Source organism: Chiloscyllium plagiosum, unplaced genomic scaffold, assembly GCF_037043375.1.
Source record: "Chiloscyllium plagiosum isolate Xiang-an unplaced genomic scaffold, Cpla_swu_hap1 HiC_scaffold_24, whole genome shotgun sequence".
Lineage (NCBI taxonomy): Eukaryota > Metazoa > Chordata > Chondrichthyes > Orectolobiformes > Hemiscylliidae > Chiloscyllium > Chiloscyllium plagiosum.
This window is the reverse complement of record NW_028270162.1, coordinates 29,919,207-29,943,087: the sequence shown is the minus strand read 5'-3', so window position 1 is coordinate 29,943,087 and position 23,881 is coordinate 29,919,207. Positions and strand designations below refer to the sequence as shown.

At 38.2% G+C, this 23,881-nt stretch overlaps 1 protein-coding gene across 1 annotated transcript in view; it reads left to right on the top strand.

Moving 5' to 3' along the window:
• Positions 1–13,407, top strand: part of LOC122562410 (coiled-coil domain-containing protein 63-like) — a 90,626-nt gene extending 77,219 nt beyond the window's left edge. Inside the window, exons 9-11 of the mRNA XM_043715267.2 lie at positions 379–453; positions 2,321–2,513; positions 13,169–13,407. Of these exons, the coding sequence (XP_043571202.2) occupies positions 379–453; positions 2,321–2,513; positions 13,169–13,407 (507 nt within the window). The remainder of the gene's footprint in view (positions 1–378; positions 454–2,320; positions 2,514–13,168) is intronic.
• The last annotated feature ends 10,474 nt before the right edge of the window (positions 13,408–23,881 follow it).

The following is a 23,881-nucleotide window of genomic DNA, read 5'->3' as shown; positions in this document are numbered from 1 at the left end:
CGAGGAGCAGGAAAATTGATGTTTCGGGCAAAAGCCCCGATGAAAGGCTTTTGCCCGAAATATTGATTTTCCTGCTCCTTGGATGACGCCTGACCTGCTGTACTTTTCCAGCACCACTCTAACCTAGACTGCAGAAAACCTCATGTTTGGTCTTTGAATACAGTAGAGTCTTCATTATCTGATTGACAAACTTCCTTCTTCTGAACATCCAGGAAAATTTTCATGAAATAATGAGAAATCAAAAATACATACTGTTTAATATTGATCTTGATCTCTGCACTAAGAACATATCATAACATATAAGTCACTAACAATGACATTTAGGACATTAATTTTCAACAAATTTTGTTCACTTATTATTGTATTTTTAATATACAGAATGAAATATTGCAAATTGAAAATCAGCGCAAGCAAAGTGAGGAAGAATTGCATGGTTCAATAAAGGAAGTAGAGGTATCATTGCTCTCTCTCGTAATGTAGAAAGATCATGTGTTCTTAATTGGTCTAGACTGAAATATCTTCATCTATGTCGCTACTTTTTCTCTTTAACTAAACTGTCTGTTTCAGTCCCTCTTCCATCTCTCTATATCTCTTGTTATTTAACTGACTCCTTAGCACACAGTAGAGCAGTTGACTTTACTCTGATAAAAAGATACTCTGATAGAATAATTGGAAGTAGAGGAAGAGAAAATAAAGAAGGTGTATCATTAGTATAAGGGTAAGATGTGAACAGGTCTCAAGGAGCCACTCATATCTATTATTGTTATCAGAGAATGTTTTAAATTATTTGATAAGATTAATCATAGGAATAATCCCAACAAGAAAGAAACAAAGATTCTCATTTATGTAAGGTCTTGTTATATTGTTAGGAACATCTCAAAGAATTCAAGAGTCGTGAGGTGATGTTGCAGCTGTATAGGACCTTGGTAAGGCCACATTTGGAGTACTGTGTGCAGTTCTGGTCGCCTCATTTTAGGAAAGATGTGGAAGCTTTGGAGAGGGTGCAGAGAAGATTTACCAGGATGTTGCCTGGAATGGAGAATTGGTCATACGAGGATAGGTTGAGGTTCTAGGCCTTTTCTCATTGGAACGGCGAAGGATGAGGGGTGACATGATAGAGGTTTATAAGATGATCAGGGGAATAGATAGAGTAGACAGTCAGAGACTTTTTTCCCCGGGTACACAGAGTGTTACAAGGGGACATAAATTTAAGGTGAAGGGTGAAAGGTATAGGGGGGATGTCAGGGGTAGGTTCTTTACCCAGAAAGTGGTGAGGGCATGGAATGCGCTGCCTGTGGGAGTGGCAGAGGCAGAATCATTGGTGACCTTTAAGCGGCAATTGGATAGGTACATGGATAGGTGCTTAAGCTAGGACAAATGTTCGGCACAATATCATGGGCCGAAGGGCCTGTTCTGTGCTGTATTGTTCTATGTTCTATGTTCAAAGCATTTCTTCAATAACTTTTACAGTAGCTGGTACAAAGTCAAATAAAGTAGCTAATTTGCATAACACAATCCCAAATGCAGCATGAAAATTAATAAGTAGAAAATGATCTTTTTTGGTGATTTTGGTTGACGAAGCCATTGTTTAAAAACCTGGGATTTTTTTAGGTTCACTTGAATGCAGGCAAACAGCTCTGTTTAGCGTTGAAGACAGAAAGATGGAAGGATAGAGTGAAATGTCGCAGTGGACTAGGTAGACAGAGGAAGGAGGAGGGAATATAAACATTGAGGAGGAGAAATATAGGGATGATCTGTGAGAAAGCCAGCAAACTCTTAGCTGGGTGAGGAAATATTACATTGTACTTCTCCCCACCTGATCCCTATTAGAGTGTTGGACTTAACGTACCATTTCCTTCTAAAGTCTATTTCATCTCAACAAAAGATGAGAGGTGGTAGTAAATTGAGAAATTGATTAATTCATTAGGAATGGGAGCATACTTTTTCTTTTCTGAGTCTGGAAAGGAGAGACCCTTGAGAAGGAGAGAAGAGAAATTGTTAAGAAAGGGTACCACTTCCCCTTGGTCTCGAGGACCCTGTTTGCTATAAGTACAGCAAATTCTTTACTAGATCATTCTCTTCACTAGAGGTGTTGCTATAGACACTGAAAATAAATCTGCTTAAAAACCTAAGTTATTTAAGAAGTGTTCTGTGAATCTCACTTTTTTCTGTGGAGGTATAAAAAGTATATCTTAATTTTTTTTTCTCAAGTTACTTGTACTTGCTAGCAAGATAATAAAATAGTTGACATTATCTTGTATTATTATTGAAAAATTTTGATAACTTGTAAAGTAGAAAATAAGTTGTCTGTTGTCTGCAGGATTCTCTGGAAAATACAACCCAACAGATTAATAACTATGAAGTTATGCAAACGCAAGTTAACAAAACATTAGATGAACTGAAATCAAACATAGAGTCCCTTTGCAAGAAAATATATTGCGACCTATCCCCGATCCAGCAGAAATTATGTGGTAATGATGGCATTTTAAACTACAATGCACTCGAGTACTTAGGTGAGTGCAATACAATTTTGCTGCTATTAAACAGAAAGAGGAGGTAAAAATCTGGTAGATCAAAAACAGTAGTTCGCAAACTGGGGGTCATGGTATTGATATTGGAATGGAGTGGAGGAGAGTGTGAAGAGGATAGGCTGTCTAAGGTGGACAGTCAGCATGTCAACCTTGCATAACCATACAAAGTGCACTAAAAGTCTGGAGTTCTTCTCTTTCCAGGAAACAGATAAAATTTCAGATGAGTTGTTTTAATGTACATATTGACATAACACACAGTGATCACCACTCAATATTTCAATTGTTGGTGATTTCTAAAATTGAAAGTTGGACTACTCAAAATGCCTCTGATGTACAGTAACCAATTAAATGGTTCTAGTCCAGCATTCAGTTATAGAAATTGAAAACCCTATCCTTGAAGTTAAACCACAAAATAATTTTCAAACAAAAGTTTTTTCAACTGAAAAGACAGATGAATATGATCAAAGAAGATTAAGTGCTGCCTGATTCTTCTGACGGCAACCCCTTTTCATCACTGATGATGACAATTAACAGTGAATTTTAAAAGGCATCTGGATGGCTATATGAATAGGAAGGGTTTAGAAGGATATGGGCCAAGTGCTATCAAATGGGACTAGATTAATTTAGGATATCTGGTCAGCATGGACGAGTTGGACCGAAGGGTCTGTTTCCATGCTGTACATCTCTATGACTCTAAGATCAATAGCTGTGTTGTGGTAAAGATTTTGCAAGAATCTCCTAACTAAGGAAAAGAGGCTGCACAGTGTTGAAAAAGTCCAAATCACCAACTCCCCATCATTTCAATGATTAGCATTTCCTGATTTTACTGGGCTACTTGACTGACATATTTAATAGGCTGTCGAGAGTGTGGTGCTAGAAAAGCACAGCAGGTAAGGCAGCATCCGAGAAGCAGGAGAATTGATGTTTAGGAAGGGTTTATACCCAAAACAACGATTCTCCTGCTCCTCGGATGCTGCCTGACCTGCTGTGCTTTTCCAGCACTAGACTCTTGCCTCTGATCTCCAGCATCTGCAGTCCTCACTTTCTCCATATTTGATAAGCTAAATGATCTTAACCTTTGTAAGGTAAAACTTATTTTCATCATTTGCTAAAAAGTAGAACTTTGCCAAGAAAACTTCTTCATTTGGATTCAGTACGTTCGGCAAGACAATTGTGACACTGGTCCTGACATTGTTTTCTATTATTAATATGGACTGTGAAATGTCAGTGGACAAAGTTAAAAATATTATTCAGGAGAATTTGCTTCAGCTTTGTACAAGTTGCAGCAGATATTTTCCTGGAAAGTGAGCAAATAAATTGTAGAATTCACTGTTTGCAATTTGATTTCAGAAGACTTTGCATAAAAAGCTAAGATTGTTTTAAATCTGAATGAGATGTTTTATCAATGGTGTTGATGACTCCATTTTGGAAAGGTGATCTTAAAGTCATGCCTCTTGATTAGTTTTGACTGTGAACTCAAAATGCATTTCCTGGGATGTTCCAAAGAGCTGTTAAAATACTTGCTCACTTTGCTTCAACATCTAACATAATTTCTTTCACTAATTTACAAAAAAATTAAGTTACTGAATTGCTTGACTCTAGAAACAAAAATAGAGATTGTTGGAGAAACTCAGCAGGTCTGGCAGCATCTATTGAGAAAAATAACTCATAAAAAGTTATTTTTTTAACTTTGTTACCTTTTAGAGTCCAGTGACCCTTTATCAGAATGGATCTGATGCAGGGTTACTGGACTTGAAACGTTAACTCTGTTTTTCTCTCAACAGTTGCTGTCAAACCTGCTGTGTTTCTCCAGCAATTTGTTTTTGTTTCAGATTTCCAGCATCTGGACTTAGAAACTGAAGGATAATTATAACTTTCACATTTGAACCAAAACATTCTGTGATAGCAATCTGATTCATCCTACTCACAGAGCTGAGGGTGAGTCATCAAGCATTCTATTATGTTCAAGGCTATTCAGTTGTATAATACAGGTGCTGTGCTATTTATGTTGCCCTCTGTTAGAAACAATATGCTATGGTAGTCAAGAAGATAAAATCTTCTTGTTGTGTGAAAAATATAGAGGGGCAGGTGGTGAAATAAATCTTCACAAGTTGTGTGAAAGGAGTTAATGGGAAATTGGTAACCCGTATAACACTGTTATTGACCTAATTGGAAAAGATAATCAGGGTTGGTTCAAAATTAAATGTTAATTTTGTGCCAAGGCCCAAGACTAATGTCATTCTGTATCACTGTTGCACAAGGTAATTGTTCTGAAGGGGTCAATGTTTATGTTGCATTGATTTCACCCTTTCCACAAATATCAGACAAGGTTCCAGCTTTTAGAGGGAGTAGATGCATCTGTACCAACTCTTTAATGTCCTGGTAATTATGCCTAACCAAATGTAGTTGTATTATACTATCATACAATAAAACGTTCTGTTATCCCAGAACAGTATAAATTCTGTATGATGGTGTAACCTCTACCAATAATCACTAGATAGGCTTAACGCAAAGCAAAGGTAGAGGATGGATAGCAGTGAGCTACCTCAAACAACACTCAGCCAGTGCCACATACTAGCTGAGATGGCAGTTCCCACAAGGTACCAACAGTGCATTCATGAGGGACATGGATAGGATGAATAGCCAGGGTTTTTTTTCCTCAGGTGGGGAGTCCAAAACTTGAGGGCATAGGTTTAAAGTGAGAAGAAAAAAATTGCAGAAGGATCTGAGGGGTAACTTCTTCATACAGAGGGTGGTGAATGTGTGGAAAGAGCTGCAATGGAAGCTGGTACAATTACAACATTTAAAAGACATCTGGATGGGTACATGAATAAGGTTTAGAGGGATATGTACCAAACGCTGGCAAATGGAACTAGATTAATTTAGGATGTCTGGTTTACACAGGTGAGTTGAGAACAAAAGGTCTGTTTCAGTGCTGAATGATTCTATGACTATCTAGGGATTAAAAAACCTCAATCGCTGTAGGTAGTTCTATAACTCGATGGTTGCATTCTTGTGCAACCCTGCATTATAGAAAAGTTGCGCTTTAGAAACAATGCTTAAAATGTTGGCAATGTAATTGCATTACAACCAACACACGTTTTCAAAGTTCACGCTTTAGAAAGTGTCCCCAGTTTGTCAATCGCGTTACAGTAAATTCTCGTTAACAAAATACATGTTATAACAGAACAACCTGTAATTCAATATTATTTTTCTGAAGGAGCTATGATGTATGCTATAATCTGACTGCACACAAAGTTCCCCACTACAGGCAAAGTATTTTCACTTCAGCCTCAAACTCATGTGTTTGAGACTATTGGAAAGGACATCAGCTATATCTGAACTTACTATCCCTCCTGGAATTGTTGGGGATCGATCAAAATCATCATCTGTCTATTGGTGATGAAAAAAGCATGCCGGCCTTTGACAGGAGACTTTAAATTGCAATATTAGTCGCAAACAGAGCAGGAATACAAACTGAGCTTTGCTATGGCAGAAGTTTTTTTTTATGCTGCATTTATTTGGCTGTGCCATCTTTAATGCACACTGCATGTGTTGTGGCCTGGGCCCTCCATACTTGATCAATGTAACTGTCAGACCCTCCAGCTCACCTCTGATCAGATGTGGATACTTTATGTCATAAAGCAACATTATAAACTACAGTTCTGATTGGTTACAGCAGCTCTGGAGAGGGACTTGACACAGTGGCAGCTAGAGCTTGAAATTGACAGGTATGAATGGGAGGAATATTTTATGATTTATTCTTTTATGTTAATTTTTGGAATAATGCGATAGCCCTGAGGCAGGTTTTTCATCCAGTTACTTGAGAAACTGGCAGCTTCCTCAACTCCTTCCAGTTCGCCTATGCCAACTTCCAATCCAGCTCATGCCACACCCCCAACTGAAAACAGGGAGTGAGGACAGCCGTTTAATAAGCTCCCGTTCATGGAGCCAGGAATTTTGCTGCCTCCTTCCACCTACATGGAAATGAAAGTTGGAGTATGTGGCTCCTGTCACCACACTGGAACTGAAGGTCTTTGCTGATGATATGAGCACTGCGCATCCAGAATAGGAAATCAGCACCCACTCTATATACAACAGTTTGTGCGGTGCAGCTAATGCCATTGTTGTGTACTGGCCGACTACTGAATGCTGTCCACTCAGTTGCTCGCCGCATTCCTTTACTTGCTGTCCCTCACTGGTCCACTTGCCAGTTCCCACACTTAACAGCTGGTGTTAATTACAAGTCAAGGAATGAAACTGAGTGAGAAATGTTTATTTCAATAACAGTGTAAACTGGGCAGAGGTTAATTGCCCAGAGTGGGCTAAATATATTCTGCAATTATAAAGATTATTAACATAATCGCAATGTATATCTGCAGAAATGAAATGTATAAATTCTTGACCGGTTTTAGGAATGAAGAAGACATTTTCAGTAATGCCATAGGCACTGCAACTGCATGTGCAGTTATGTTGGCAGCAAACACAGCCTTTTTTTAAATTACAGGATTTCTTAAAATACATGACACACTTGAGATCTGTCCAGTTCTGTAAACCTTAATGCTGAACTCTCCCTTCTCCATCCAGGTTCAATATGCACTGCATGTTTAGCACTATTAACATAATCAAGGCTGATCCAGGAAATTTCTACAGATCAGCTTTTGATGAAATAGAATGGGTACTAATCTCAGCACACTGACCACAACCTCATTCTAAGCAGTCCTCAGGACAAGATAAAAATTGCAATTGAGTTGGTTAAGTAATTTCTTCTAGTAAATATATAAAATTTTAATGTTAGAGTTAAAAGTATGTTTTTAGATGAAGTGTGACTCTTGCTGAACCACTCACAATTTAAATACAAGCTGACTTTTAAAATTAAAGTTCTAATGCACCCCACAAGTTTGATGTTAAAGAACGTTATACTTTAAAGCAAATCTGAGACTAATGTATGTACATATAGAGACTTTTAACAGGTGGAATGCGTGGGTTTGGTGGGGAATAATTACTGGTGAAATTGTCAGCACATTTGCATAGATTCTCTACAGTATGGAAGCAGGCCATGCAGCCCATATCAATCCTCCGATAAGTATTGGACCTAATCCCTGCACTTCCTATTGACAATCCACCTGACCTACATATTTGTGGATTGTGGGAGGAAGGTAGAACACCCAGACACAGGGAGAACATGTAAACTTCATACAGACAGTCACTTGAGGCTGGGGTTGAACCAGTGTTGGTGTTGGATTGTCCCTGGTGCTGTGAGGTAGTAGTGCTAACCACTAGCCACACTGGGAAGCTAGCCTGTTGACTTGCTTATTTAAATTGACCATGTTGGATTGTATACACCACAACCTCTCAGAAGACAGGTTTCAAATGAGAATGTAATAATTGTTAAATTCATCTAAAATTTCACCTTACTTTCCTCTTTAATGTCTTGTCTATGGACTTCCTGAAACTTGCCAGTGAAGGCAAGAAGTATCGAAAACATAGTATGATGGTATCTCTGCCTGAATGAAGCCTAGAAAGTGCACCATACATATAATCCCAAACTCCACAGACACTCTGCCTGCACCACTAATACCATTCATATTTGTTAAGCTTAAACTACAAACTGGTTGCTGGAGAATGCTAAGTCTGTCTTTGCCTCACTAAACCACAAGGTTATTTATTTATCTGCATGCTCTGTACTCATATTGTACATTGGTGGAATTTTGTCTGTTAATTGAGGTGTTCTTCATGTTACATGCTATTGCTAAAAAGCACCCATATAGTTTGTTCTTAAAGGAGAAGGCTGTCCACAGCCATCAAGAAAGAATCTCCACCGATGATAAACTCATAATATGCTGTGCTGCCTCACTGGTCCTGAGGATCTCGCCCTCCAAATCATTGAAACAAAGGGCAAAATAAAGGTGCACAAGGGAGAACTTGGTGGCTTTGTGGCCCAAAAAGCTAAGTGTAATCTTTCACTTTTTTCCTGCAAATTGTTTATGCACATTCATTGAATTTTATTCAGGTACATCTGCCCAAGAGCAGCATGGCACTGTACTGGCCTTGTTACTGTGTGCACAGCCACATGCCACGCCCTTCCATTATTAACATGTTTTCTTTCTCTTCATGTAGCGGCTCCCAAAATGATGAAGCTGTCACCAAGACTAACAGGAAACTGGTTTGTTAAATGAACACACATAATGCAGGCATCATCTTAGCAACACCCCAAAGAGACTGGACAGACAGAATCTTAAAAGGGAGGTCACTCTCTTTGGGCAGCAGCCTCCTCATCTCTGGTGTCATGGGTGAGGCAAGCACTGAACTTTGGGTAGCCTGTGCTGCTATCTGATAGAAGTACCTTGCTCTCATGTGTCAAAAATATTCCTCTGACAAACAAGGCATTGGTGAGCTGAAGTCTGACAAATGTAGCAAATGCTACTATTGTGGTAATCTATAAACGACATAATTTTGTGTAAAGCTGACAGCAAAGTATTTAGCCTATGTTGAAAAATATCATTCTTAATCAAAATGAAGTGTGTGGTGCCACATACCTGCCATTTTTCCCCTCTCTTTGAACTGCTGTTCCTTCCTTAAATCCAGTATACTCGTTGGTAGATACTCAATGGTACTTATGATGCATATGATTGGATCTGGAGCTGATATTCAGGGACAGCCATAACTCTGGATATCTGAGTGAAAGAAGTTCTCTGTTAAAAACAAGCAAAAAATTAAGCAAATCTATGGTTTTAAAACACAGGACTGTTAAGTATTTATCACCAAATACACTGTCATGATCTGCATGGAAAATCCCAGAAGCACAGACTTGAAGCAGCTGAATAAGATACAAAGAGTCGACCAGCAATAAACCATGGAGAGTATACCTTCGGACTTACTAGCATCAATTTAAATAATTTTCGATCCATAATGCATTCTTGTGCGGCCTTGCAATTTGGCTTGAAACAAAGTTGCCAAACCTTTTCTGCGGTGGAATCAACTGTGCAGTGTTGTCATACTCAGAATTTTCTGCCTATTTCTACCATGCTGAGCTGCCACAATGTGAGGAACAAATAAGCTGGGAATTGACCCCAGAAATGAGTATTTTATCAATGACTTACATTACTACTAACACCCTGGGGGTGGTGCTACTTAGCTATTGTAAATCTTTCTCAAGCAGCTGTTCCAGGACAAGCTGGGTTTCACTGCAGGCCTACAAGTATATTTTACCCATGGTGAATTGAGAACTTTTCTTCCCAGTAGGGAGCATCAAGCACCAAGAGTACGCATCAAATATTCAGGCATATGACAGGAAAGTCATTACTGACACTCCTGGCATACATCTACCCTGCTGAGAGTGCTAAGTTAGAAAATTAGCCCTATAAAACAGCTCTGTAAATGCCAAAGCAGTGAAATCTTAAACAAGTAAAATTGTTACAGGATCTACAACATTTTTCTCCATAATCTTTGTTTTATATAGTTCTTGTAAAGTGTTTTTTCTTTCTCTCATAGACTTTCTCTTATGCATGGCATTTTTTTTTTAAAACTGATATTGTTGAAAACTATCTTTCATTCCAGAAAACATTGTAGAAATAAAAAGATATGAAATTGGCAACCAAAGTAGAAATTATGATTACTGTCCTAAACCCATTCAAAATTATTAGGAAAGAGAACAGATGAGCTGCATTGAAATAAAAATTTTCATGTTCTCACAATATCTTAAAGTGCCTCCAACCAATGGACTACTTTTTAATGCAGTTACTATATTTTAGCCAAATGTAACAGCTAATATTTACAAGCAGCATGTTGTCTTAAATGGCAGCGACCAATTCTGTTCCAGGGGTGTTGGTTGAAGGATAAATATTGACTGTGATATCTGTATGCCTTGGTCTTCAGAAAAGTGCCATTGGATATTTTACATTAACCTAAACAATCAGACAGAGCCTAATTTTATTGGATTTCATGAGAAAGACAAGAGCAGCAACTTACATTTATACAATACCGTTCACATAGAAAATGTCCCAAGCCACTTAACAAAATGAGTGATAATTAAATAAAACACAAAGAATGCTGAGTCAAAGAAAGATGTATTAGGAAAGTGACCTCAAACTCAAAAAGATTTGAGTTTTACAGTGAATAGGCAGTTGGGAGCTTTGAGAAGAAAATTCCAGAGTCTGGGGTATAGCTGATTAAAAGCACAGCCACCAAAGGTGATTAATGAAGGGTTTTAAAGTTGAACGAAGTTTCATAGTTAGGGGAAGGCCATGAAGGATTTAAACATGAAGATGAAAATTTGAATTGACAAGTTTTTGAGGGATTACAGATCAGCAAGAGCAGACCCAATGATTAAGGTGATTTTTACTGCAAGATAAGGTAAGTGCAACAGAGATTTGTGTGGAGTGAAGTTAACATTGCGTGAATGGTATGTCACAAGCCAAGCAAGCAGTGTAAATGTTGAGTTAGAAGGTGACAAAGGTAGATATGAGGGTTTTAGCAACAGCTAGACAGAGGGGAGCAATGTTATAGGTGATTGAAGTGAGCAGTTTTGTGATGGAGGAGACATGGGATTGGAAGTTAGCACAACAATAAGCAAGACAGAATGTGAATAGTCTGGATGAACCTGAGATAGTGACGAATGAGGAAGATGGAATCAGTAGATCGTTCTGCTGTAACGTGTGTTTCGTTAACCTAAATTCATTATAACACAGTTGACAAATTGGGGACACTGTTTCTAAAGTGTGAAGTTTTGAGGTGTGTATTGGTTATAACGTGATTCTGGCCCCATTAGTTTAAATGGTGCTGCTATTACACAATTTTCTCATAACACAGAATTGCAAGAGAACAGAACTACTGTGCTATTGCAGAACTGACTCCATGGAGTTTATCACAAGGTTGAAATTGATGGATCTGTTTTTTCAAGTGTTTAATTGGAGCCAATGTTTAGACAACACTCATAAATGTAAAGGTTGGTGGGAGAAGCCTGAGAGATATGATGGAAAGGATGTTGTTAATCACGTTCAGTGGAGCAGGAATTCTTAAACTAGAGTTTGCAAATCTCCCTGGGGTCACAGATATTGCATTTCATGTCCCAAGCTCCTCTTCTTCCAAGGCAGCAAATGCAGCTGAAGAGAGGAGATGACCTAGTCCAAAGGTTCAGGCAGCACAGTTCTGAACCCATTGGATCAATTCCACCAACAGCCTGAAGTGCACTTGAACATCAGAAACCAGTTTTAACAGGGAGTTTGAAAGGACCTGGGGAAGGTTACACACTGATTTTGCGTAAGACAAGTGTAATTCAGTCACTGACTGTGTGCATGAAAATGCTATGAAGACACATAGTGGATGAATCAGGAAGGTGAAAGACAGTTTCAAGTATTGCTGTGGTTTCTGCTCCTGTCTGTCTGTTGAACAGGTACTTTTGATTGCATGAATGTGGAGTGGAGGATGGGGTTTGTGAAGAGGTGCTGATAATGAGTGATTGTAAAGGGAAGAATGATGGAGAGGGGCTTTGGGAAGAATGCTGTGTGTGGTGAGGGGAAGACTTATCACAATTTGTATGAGGAGTGGTAGAGAGGAAGGTTACTGAATCTTCTGTCAACAGGGAATACGAAGAACCCTACTGAAATTCATGAGTTCATAAAATAATAAAATTTTTACAAAGTACTTTGAAAATGCTGATTTTCATATTTAATGTCAAGCTATAATACATAAGCATTAATTAGAAACTGAATGTTACTATAATGTTTTATTCTTGTTTTAATTTTGTTAGCATCTGAGATTCTATTAATTTTCAAGTCTTAAACTGGGGTCTCATTGGTGTTCTGTGACATAGCCTTTTGTTGCTGTTGCAAGACATAAACTTGGAAACATTTGAAGAGACACTTTTAGGAAAAACTGCATGATTTCAGATACAACAATAGTCAAGAATGCTGTTTTCAAAGAAACAGCATTTGAAATTTGCCAAACAGAAGGATAATTTTGAGCAGATGGCAATGATGAAATTTTTGAAAGCGAGTGCCATAGTCTGAGGAGGCAATCATCTATGGTGTTAGCTATCATTGGGGCTAGGAAGGGAATCTTAGTAACTTAGTCAAAGGAGCGGCAGTTAACTCTCCTGGACAATTTTGAGATGGAAAAAGGATAAGAGAAAGACAAGAAAAGGCTGGTGGTTCAAGGTGAGTGATGAATAGAATTGGCATGTTAGCCAAAGTAAATGGAGATGCACAGAGATAGCTGCAGAGTAGGAAGTCAGCACTTTTAATGGTACAGCATTTCTTTAGTTCAAAACTGAACTGTCAAGAATAAAAATGGGTAATGGTGGAATTAATTAGCAAGTCAGACAGTTTCTGAGGAACTCTTCAAAGATCACCAACCTGAAACATTAACCCTTTTGCTGCAAGCTGGTGCTGACTGACCTGCTGCAAATTTCCAGTGTTTTCCATTCTTGTTTCAGAATTCCAGCATCTGTAGTATTTTATTACTGAATTGTCAGGCCTGGAGTGCTTCCATGGAGTTAAGATGAATTATTCCAATGTCAGATTCCTTTATATCACAACTATAAAATAATCTCAACAAATTCAACCACTGATACATTTTACAAACTGGTACTGTAATGCCTATTATTTCTTGAAACTTTCATATTTGTTACTTTACAGGCATAATAGAAAGAAAATCCATTGACATGCTACAGAAAAATATGCTGATACTCCAAATAGCAGAATTGCAGAAGGAAAGTCCCCCACTTAGTCCTGCAAGTAGTGCAACGAGTATTCCAACAGTGAATATCCTGACAGCTGGTACAGAGCTGATCAGGTTCATGAAACCCATAAAAATCATTCCACCAATAATAGATGACGAGGTTGAAGTTGAGACAGAGATAGAAACTGGTAATTAAATGCTAGTTAACCATTTCAGATATTCTGACTATTCTCATTTAGTACTATACAATAATATCTGGCTCATCTTTCTTGTCCCCCAACAGATGCTGAACTTTTATTTCCCTTGAATTATTTCCAACTGCGTGAATTGGTTTTGAGTGAATTAGAAGGGGCAAAGTAAGGAACAATGGCATTTCAAAGGATAACAAAGGTCAATTCCAAAGGATATCATGTCTGATCCTGTTAGAAAAGTAAAACATAAATAAACTTTTTTCAAGCGAATAAAATTAAATTAGTTATTCGTACACTTGTTTTTCATTGTTAGTCTGCTATGCCTCTGAGTTATTCCTCAAAAAAGTTCCTATGTTATGCACCAATTTTCTGATATGTAGCTTCTGGCCAGTGACTCTTCAAACTTGAAAACCAACTTACAGTATTCCAAGGCCTAAAGGAAAATCCTTACTTTGTATTCTGGCAAATCTTTCCAATATCTTTTGACCATCTTTCAATGCTCATGAAATCTCTTAGTGCTTCAACATTGATCCTGCTAATCAACTCACAACTTGGAGCATCTTTTACTGGCTTCTGAACTTTTAAAAAGATCACATAAAAAGTCAAATATATTGAAGTAAATGTTAGGGTACAATTAAAATTTCCACAAGAAAATGGGCACAGCCACCTAACATGAACTTGCCAATAGTGCTGGCATTCTCATATAAACCTATCTATCTCATAATTATATGTATTGTCTGAAGCCTGATCAAAATCATTTTCACTGGTAAATGCCAATATTTACATAGCTATTAGCCACTAGGTAGCACTTATAAATCACTCAACATACTGTCAGATAAAACATTTCAGCTACCTTTTTCTCAGGAATTGAAATTTCTTTAATTGAAGCGTCAGGTGTTGAGCAAACAATCCTATTTCACAATGTTCATGATAAATATACCCATCAAATTATCTTTTAATAACTTCATTAAAAGTTAGCTTCAAAACTTCTGCCTCTCTGGACTGGTTATTTTCTAAGTCTCTATTTTATATCTATACAATTGTCTAGATTTCTTCAGCATAAAATCTACAATTTCTAAGTATCTGCAACTTACAAAATTTCCCATCTGCAACTTATGCATTAACAGGAGTTAGGACTCAAGAAATAGGGCAGGAGGAGACTATATAACTGTCAAGCCTCTGCTATTCAAAGTAGGCATTGCTAAAATTAATTTAAACTCTATTTTCCTTCCCACTTCCTAACATCCCTCGATTCTCCGTGAGATCGAAAATCTATATCAATCCAAGATGTATTTAATGATGGAGCATCCACAGCCCTCTGGGATAGAGAATTCCAAAGAATAACAACCCTCAAGGATGTCATTTCTCCTGATCCAAACCCTAACTGATTGACCCCTTTTCCTGAGATTGCTGTCCAACCCATGGAAACAATATCTAAGCACTTAATTTAAGATTACCTCTCATTCTTCTAATTCCCAGAGAATATAGGCCCGATTTACTTAGTGTTTCATCATAAGGCTGGCCCTTATCCCAGAAACCAGTCTGGGCACTGTACTGCCTCCAATGTCTCTACCATTCTTCATTATCCATAATAAATGCCCCAGTCTCTGCTTCAAAAAGGCCAACAATTACTCAGAGTTACTCTCTCCCCCTTTATATATTTATAAAAAGTTAAAGAGTAAAAGTATGTGTAGCCCTAGCTGTGAGAATTTAACAGCTATTTGCTTCAATCAAGAGTTTGAAGAAACTGAATGATGAATCTCAGACGTTTTATTTCAGGTGAGTAATAGCATTTATATAAATATATTTACAATTGCATTTTGGTGCAATCACAATTCATTGCACACCGATTGTTTACCAACCAATTATTTCACAGTGCTTTGCCCTGGGCTAAGTGGAGTCAAAAAGGGTGGCGCTAGAAAAGCACAGCAGGTCAGGTACATCCAAGGAGCAGGGGAGTTGACATTTTGGCCATAAGCCCTTCATCAGGAATGTGGAGGGGAAGGAGGATGAGACATAATTAGTGGGGTTGGGATGGGGCTGAGAGCAAAGTAGGTGGGTGGATGCTAGGGGTGTAATTGTGATCAGTCGTCAACAGTACATAAAGACAGCTGTAATTAATTGAAATGAGGACAGAAATGTTATTGATAATTTTGAGAAGTGAAGAAAAGTTTGGATTTTCAGTAAGAGAATGAACTCCAGAAATGTTGTTCAGTACGTCGATGTTTCAGATGTGACTCAAAGACTTGCTAAAGTCTTTGATGGTATCCTTTGATATTGTTATGGACTAGGCCAGACCACTCAAAACATTCTTGAGCAGGCAACCCAGACGATAACTTTGCAATTTGTTTCGGTAAATGTACAGTGAAAATTACCTGAAGTTATCTAGGTTGACTACCAGGTTCCATTTTTTTAGCTGCTTTTTGAAGGGGGTTTGCCTATTGGGACTGTTGTGTATTTGGAACAACATAATTAAGTTTAGTTTGTATAGAGTGAGTTCTGAGGGGTTCTTTATTCTGTAGTCTGTGTTACCTTGTGTAATTTTGTGAATAAATTTCTGTCTCTTTTAAAACCTGAGAGTCAACCAAGCTAACTTACTAGCAGTTCTGCCCTTTGCAGGAGATTTCAATGAGGTAATAGCACAGATGGAACAGATGCTTACAGGTTGAAGTTAGAAGGGCAGAAAGAGAGAGAGAGAGCATATTCACACAGTCTACTGCTGAACTTCTAACCAGTTCTGGACTGAACTGCACAGCTAGAGAGCTGACCACTCCCCCTTATAATACAGATCATTTCTAAAACATGACCACTTTGGCCTGAAGTCTCACCTGTTTGCATATAAACAAAAAAGGTCTCTCAATACCCTTTAATCTCTGTACCAAACCAGTCTAATTGGAAATGGGAGCTGGTTTATGACCCCTCTGAAAAAAAACTAAGGTCACAGTATCCTTGAGAAAAGGAACAGCTTTTAGAAAAAAGGGACCAGCTTTGTGACAATATTTCTTACAAATCTCACTTCTGTCACATCTCTATGAGATTATTGTACTCTCTATCCTTTATTTCTACATCTTTTACTAATGTTTTTAATTTTTTCAAATGGTAGATGGGTAAATTAACTGTAATGTTAAGTCAGTTTTCGGTTTTCTAGATTTCTACCCCTAATGTCAATAACACTTCTTTAAATGATTTATTGATTTAAAAGTACAGGATAAAGAGAAAAAATAATTCTACAATTTATAAATTTAGCAATCAAATTCTGTCAGTCAACAATAATTTATAGTAAAGATAAGAAAGTAATTGTGAAAAAGGTAATTTAAAAATGGATTCAGGACTGGACTTGGACTACCAACAAAGTTTCTTACAATAATGAGGGGATGTTTGCTAATGATGAATTTAGAGATGTGTGCAAATATGAATGTAATTGTTATGAATATGACAGCAAAAAACCTTTTTAGCAATGAAGTATGTGAAAGGAACTGTATAACAATAAACAATATGGTTCATAAAATGTTGGTAGATCATTCAAACTGTAAAATATCATCTTCACTAGCATAAGTTGTATGTGCTAAGAAATCACTGCATCTGTTTGAGGGATATACTAGTTTTTAGTAGGAATCCTGAAGTTCCATCAGTAATAACTCCCATTATTGGAGGAGGCTAAATTAGTTCTACTTTTTCAGAACTTTTGGAGATACATGGAGGTACATGGAGATAGAAAAGCGTTTATTCCAGCTAAAATCTCAAAAAATCTCAAGATTTAAGATATAGAGTAAGTCCCCAGTTTCAATCCAGGGCATGTGATTAATCATGAAAAAAGGAGCTTCAAGAAAGGAGAGCTTGGGGAAGGTTATTGGAAAAGACAGAAAACTAATAATTTTGCAACATGGGAATCAGACAGTTTGGCTACGCTCTTCAAGGTCACTTAGTATGTATTACAATTTTACAGATTCTGCAGAAAATAATGACGATCCAGTAACTTTCTTACCCAAATTTTGTACAACTATGAGGACCAAACTGCTGCAATTTACAGTTTGTCTATTGTTGGACATATCAGTTCTAAGGGCAATATGAGGTCATTGGTCCCAAAGGACTACAGCAATATTAGGGATCTGTTATAATCTTATCTGATGATATTACTGGACAAGATAAATCACAGACAGTTATTTGGCTGGACAGATTATATTTTTGTTTTGGTTTTTTAATGACATGGTCTGTCATTAACATACAAACACACAGCGCTGCATATTTGGTTTTAACAATAAAACAGACAATTCACAGAAGAAATGGGAAAAAAAGGAATAAACCAAACTATTTACATATAATGAAGGTTTAAGAATTTCAAAAACACAGCAAAATACAATCCAATTAATCCCTAAAGCAGTCCTTTACAGTACTCATACCAAAGAGAATTCCTTTTTCTATCACCTATATAGGAGTTAATTTCATTATATCCTCTTCCTTTAATCTTCATACAATCTTAGACTTCATCAGCTTCAAATAACCCCTTCAGGGATTTAGCCAAATACTTTTGGTCTGAAGCTTCAGACTAACTGCTTACACTGAGGTAACCTATTTCTTAACATTATGAACTAGTTTCCTCGGGAGCAACTGTTTTGCACACCCAGCTTCAAACCTCTGCAAGCTACCAATCCAAAAAGATTTTCTTCAAGCATTAGGTGTTTCCCCTAAAAGAAATTCCAGAATCTTCTGTCTGAAGCTTAATGTGCAGCTGTTTATTGTCAAACTTACTCAATAAAAGCAAAGCATTACTCTCCAGGAATTGTTCCTGTCATACTGTATCTTAAAAGAAATCACCATGGCTATAGAAATATGTGCAATTTAATGTACAGGATGATGACAAGGAGTTTAAGACCATGGATTGGGACCATGAAGTACAAAGGTGGAAGACAAAACTCAAGAGTCCAGCAGTAAAAGTTTTTCTTTGTCCTCCAAAAGAGGCACCAAATGCAGTGGAGACACTCTGGAAGTTAAAAAAAAGTGTATGTTGCCTAAATGATGCCTCTAGTGTTTGATATTTATCAGTAGTCTGTCAGATTAAAATTGAGTTGGCTTTAGCTAAAAACAGACCCTGTCATGTTCTTACTGGCATCAGAAGGGCAGCTTTCAGGCATCTTTATGATGCATCTACATGATTTTTTTGTGGGATAGTGGCAGTGAATTTGAAAACATTGTCATTAATGGACTTGAGACAGAATTCTAAATTGAAAATCAGTTTTTTGGGGCTTTTAAGTACTTTGGATTGAAAGTGCTGCAGAATAAATCTAGTGTTACTTTACATCATTAATCTTACTTGGAAACTGTGAGCCACATTGCTATTAGTCAAAGTAGGGTCTCACAAAAAGATATAGCAGCTTCCAAAACTGAACTGGAGGTATTGTGAAGTCTGATTGGACTGGACACCCAAACAAGGCCAGATGTAGTTTTGAAATATTAGAATTAAAAAGAATCCCAAGAAGTGCAAGGTAATATTCAGGCAAATAAAACATTGAAGAAATTTAAAGTGGAGCATTGTGTTTTGAAATTTCCATCATTGGGAGATGCCAGGAATATGAAACTTATATTGGAGTTTCATGTGGAGAAAAGATGTTGATAATTCAGATTAAGTGAGCATTCTCACATTCCGATGACATAATCTGAACTATCAACATCCTTTTTGCACTGGCAATCTACACCACCACAGAAGCAGCCTGAATGGGCATGGTCAAGATCCCACCCACTGTTGAAGAAGTGTGAGATATTATTTGTCCCTCTCTCAGTTACAGTCAAAAGCTGGGGTTCTCTGCCTGCTGCAGGAATTGCATGTGAAACAATCTGTTTTCTGAATTTGCCTTTTTACAGAGGCTGTGCATGAGATGTTACTATATTGGAACAGTTAATTAGTAATAGTTACTGTGTCTACTATTCTGTTAAGTTGTCCATTAGAGTTGTTATTCCAATTCCTTCTTTCCTTTGTTGTATTTTTACTATAGTAGATGAATAAAGTGTGTTTTGCTTTAAATCCGGTAGTTTGATCAATCGAATTGCATCTTGAATGCAAAACCTTTCATTTACTTTTAAAATAAGAAAAAATGTTTGGGTCTAGACAATCTTCTTAATATTTTGAGGGTGTTTGGTCTGGTCCATAACAGTGGACAATGGCTGCATGCATCTCATATCCACAGGAATGGATATTAATACATGCCAGCTTCACTCCATTCTCATGGCACACCTCCAATCCACTTTAAGTCATAGAGTCAAAGTCATAGAGATGTAAAGACCCTTCGGTCCAACTTGTCCATGCCAACCAGATATCCCAACCTAATCTAGTCCCACCAGCCAGCACCTGGACCATATGTCTCCAAACCTTTCCTATTCATATACCCATCCAGATGCCTTTTAAATGGGCACTTCCTCTGGCAGCTCATTCCATACACGTACCATCCATTGTGTGAAAACGTTGCTCCTTAGGTCGCCTTTATATCTTTCCCCTCTCATCCTAAACCTATGCCCTCTAGTTCTGGACTCCCCCAACCCAAGGGAAAAGACTTTGTCTATTTATCCTATCCACGCCCCTCATAATTTTATAAACCTCTATAAGGTCACCCTTCCGATGCTCCAGGGAAAACAGCCCTTGCCAATTCAATCTCTCCCTGTAGCCCAAATCCTCCAATTCTGGCAACATCCTTGGAAATCTTTTCTGACCCCTTTCAAGTTTCACAACATCCTTCCCAATAGGAAAGCATACCAAAAGCCTTCTTCACTATCCTATCTACCTGCGATTCCACTTTCAAGGAGCTATGAACCTGACCAATAAAAGAAAGCATACCAAATGCCTTCTTCACTATCTTATGTACTGTTACTCTATGAGCTATGAACCGGCACTCCAAGGTCTCTTTGTTCAGCAACACTCCCTAGGACCTTACCATTAAGTGTATAAATCCTGCTAAGATTTGCTTTCCCAAAATGCAGCACCTCACATTTATCTGAATTAATCTCCATCTGCCACTGCTCAGCCCATTAGCCCATCTGATCAAGATCCCATTGTAATCTGAGTTAACAGTCTTCGCTGTCCACTACACCTCCAATTTTGGTGTCATCTGCAAACCTACTAACTACAAAGGAACCTCGATTATCCGAATACCACATTATCCGAAGAAGATCTCGACATTCTGATAGAAACATTTACAGAACACTTCTGCACTTCAGTGCTGCACTTAAGAGCACACTAGCACTTTACATTGCAATGTTGCTGCAAGGATGCTTTGCTCTTAGGAACAGGCACCCAGCTCAATGATTTAGTGGTATTTCCGACTGCTCTATCGCTGTCTCTTAGCGTACACACTGTGCATAAATCTGGATACTTGCGGTATCCCTGCCTTGTCTTTAGCACTTTGCCCTGTCAACTGCACCTTAAAGGCTCATAGGACTTTTGTCTTGCCTTGCCATTTAACACTAGTACAAAGTCAGGCAGTTTGTCATGGTTCCCAGCAGTAATCAGTCAAGGGGTGGAGCACCATCCTCTGTAAATCTCTCACCCACAGCATGCACTCAGACCCTATGTGGCAAACAGATTGCATTTAACCAAATGGGCCATGGTCAGAGTCTAATCGGAGTAATCCTCAGTCAAATCAAGGGGGCTGTTGTCAGAGGAATCAACACATTCAGAAAAGGACCTCATCTTTTGATGCCTATCAGTCCATGGTGTAGGGCACACATGAATTGGCTGCTTGGGGTAGTCATGATCAGGATCACTCGTAGGGGGTGAGGAGCTGAATGATTAGCACCCCACACTGTCTTGTCTCTTCCTGCGCAATTGGGTGGGCCACTTGTTCCTCAATTGAGACAATGGGGGGGAGTTGAGTGAAGTGAAAGTAGCTTTTAGTGTTGGTGCGAGTGAGGGAAAGATAGTGAAGTGTCCTGAGTGACTGACTGCAATGCTTAGAAACCATGTGGGGTTAGTAGTCTGGGAGATTGGGTGGGTGAGAGCGAGTAAGGGAAGGCTTTTGATTATGATAATGAAAGAGGAGACCATGAGCCTTGGTGTGAGGTAGCAGACTCAGAATGGTGGCACTTGTTGAAACAGTGACCTTACTGTTGCATACTGAGCATTCCTCTGGACAGTTGGGACTGCAATGACCCAGGTGGCAACTTGGGACTAGGCTGACACAGTCTGGTGTCATGGCCTCATCTGGTGCTGCGGAGTGAAGAAGCCCTGTCCACTAGGACCATGTCCACAAAGTGGCACATCAATTTCCCCTTATCTGCTGGGGCAAATGTCATGAACCATGCATTTCTGAATGCTTGCACTTGATGGGATGCACAACAACCTTTTAAATATGGTGCTGATGCTAGGAATCTTGGGTCATCCCAGCAGTACCTACAGCGAGTAGGTAGCATTAGGCTAGCATTGGATGAGGGGATTGCCATAGAAACATGGTATGTCATTAATGAGGCAGGTTTGGGATGATAGTGTGAGAAAACTCATTAGGCTTTGCGAAGAAAAATCCTCTACTAAACTCTATGAAATTAATACTTAGTCAATTTCTGGTAGTATTCAGCCTGCAGTTCTGCATAAGAATGAGTACATTAATTGTCAATGTTTCACATTTAAGTTTAAAAGCTATTTCCAGAGGAATTCTGATAAAGTGCCACATCAAAGGTTATTTTGGAAAATAAAAACTCATTGTACAGGAGTGACATGTTGGGGTGGACAGAATATTGGCAGAAAACAATCATTATGCATAAATGGGTCTTTGGTTGGATGTGACATGTGGAGGCTGAAGGGGTCTTTGCTAGGGTCTTTACCTTTACAACTCATATCAATGAACTAAATGAAGGGAGCAAAGGCATGGTAGCTAAATTCATCAAAGATGCCAAGATAGTTAGAAAGAATGTTGTGAAGAAGACAAAAGGAAATTGCAAACAATATGTAGTTTGAGTGAGTGGGCAAAAGCCTGGCAGATGGGGTAAAACTTGGGCAAGTGTGAAGTTGTTCACTTTGGCAAGAAGAATTAAAAAGCAGAATATTACTTAAATAGAGAACAACTGCAAAATTCCAAGCTGCAGAGATTTAGATGTTCTCATGCATGAGTCACAAAGCTTAGAATGCTGGGACAGCACATAATCAAAAGGCTAATAAGATTCTTGGAATCATAGAACTCCTATAGTGTGGAAGCATACCATTCAGCCCATCAACTCCACACTGATCCTCTGAACAGCATTCTACCCAGACCCACATCCTTGCTCTATCATTGTAACCCTGCATTTCCTAATCCATGAACCTGACACATCCCTTGAAACTGTGGGCAATTTAGCATAGCCAATCCACCTAACCTTCACATATTTGGACAGTGAGAGGAAACCAAAGGACCCAGAGGAATCCCACTCAAACACAGGGAGAATGTGCAAACTTCAAACAGACTGTAATCTGAAACTTTCAAAGCCAGTTCCCTGGCACTGTGAGGCAGCATGCTAAACACTGAGCCACCATGCCACCTTTAACGCAGGAGCGATTCTGCCCTTTAATACAGGAGCAGTTGGACATTGAAATAAGAATGTTATGCTTTAGTTATACAGAGCATTAATGAGACTACATCTGAAATACTGTGTGCAGTTTTGGTCTTCTTATGTAAGGAACGTAGATGTGGTGGATGTGGAAAAGACATTTCCTCTTCTGGGTCAGTCCAGAGCTAGGGAGCACTGTTTTAAAATTCGGGTCCCTCTTTTAAGACAGAGATGAGGAGAATTTCTTTTCTCTTGGATGATTCTGTAACTCTGAAATTCTGCCTCAGAAAATGTTAGTGGTGAGGTAATTAAATATCCTTAAGACAGAAGTGGATAGACTTGTTAAGCGGAGAAATAATGATTAACAGTGAGATGGGAATGTTGCATTCAAAATGCAACAGATGAACCTTTATAATATTGAATGGTGGAGCAGGCTCAAGGGGCCAAATTATATGCTTTTACTTATATTTGTATTTTCGTTAGCATCAGTAGCCAGCAGTGAAATTTAAATTGTCCTGTTATATGGTTGCAAATAGTGAATGTGGAATTTGAAACGATCATTTAATAAGAACCTAAAGCAGCATTTGAAATGCCACGTGATTGAATTACAGATTCAGTTCCACGCACAGACTCAATGAAATAGTTATTTAGCATAAACTTTAAATCTATTTTTACTCAATATCAAAATTGTTTGTACATTGCACATTACCAATCAAGTTGTACATTTCAGACATATTTTATCATACATTATACAGGAATTTCATTGAAACTTAAGTCAGCAGAATCTTTTCAAGATTCTTCTTTAAAAGATGGACATAAGTGTAAATGGATTGTGTCTTAATTCAGGTTGTGATTAACTTTATCCAGAAGCATTAGTGAGGAAAATAGATATTTCCTTTAAAAAGGTCTGTGAAATTTATAATTATTTTCCAGAATGTTTATCGAGGACTTTGAAGAGTTTGTCAATTGAAAAGG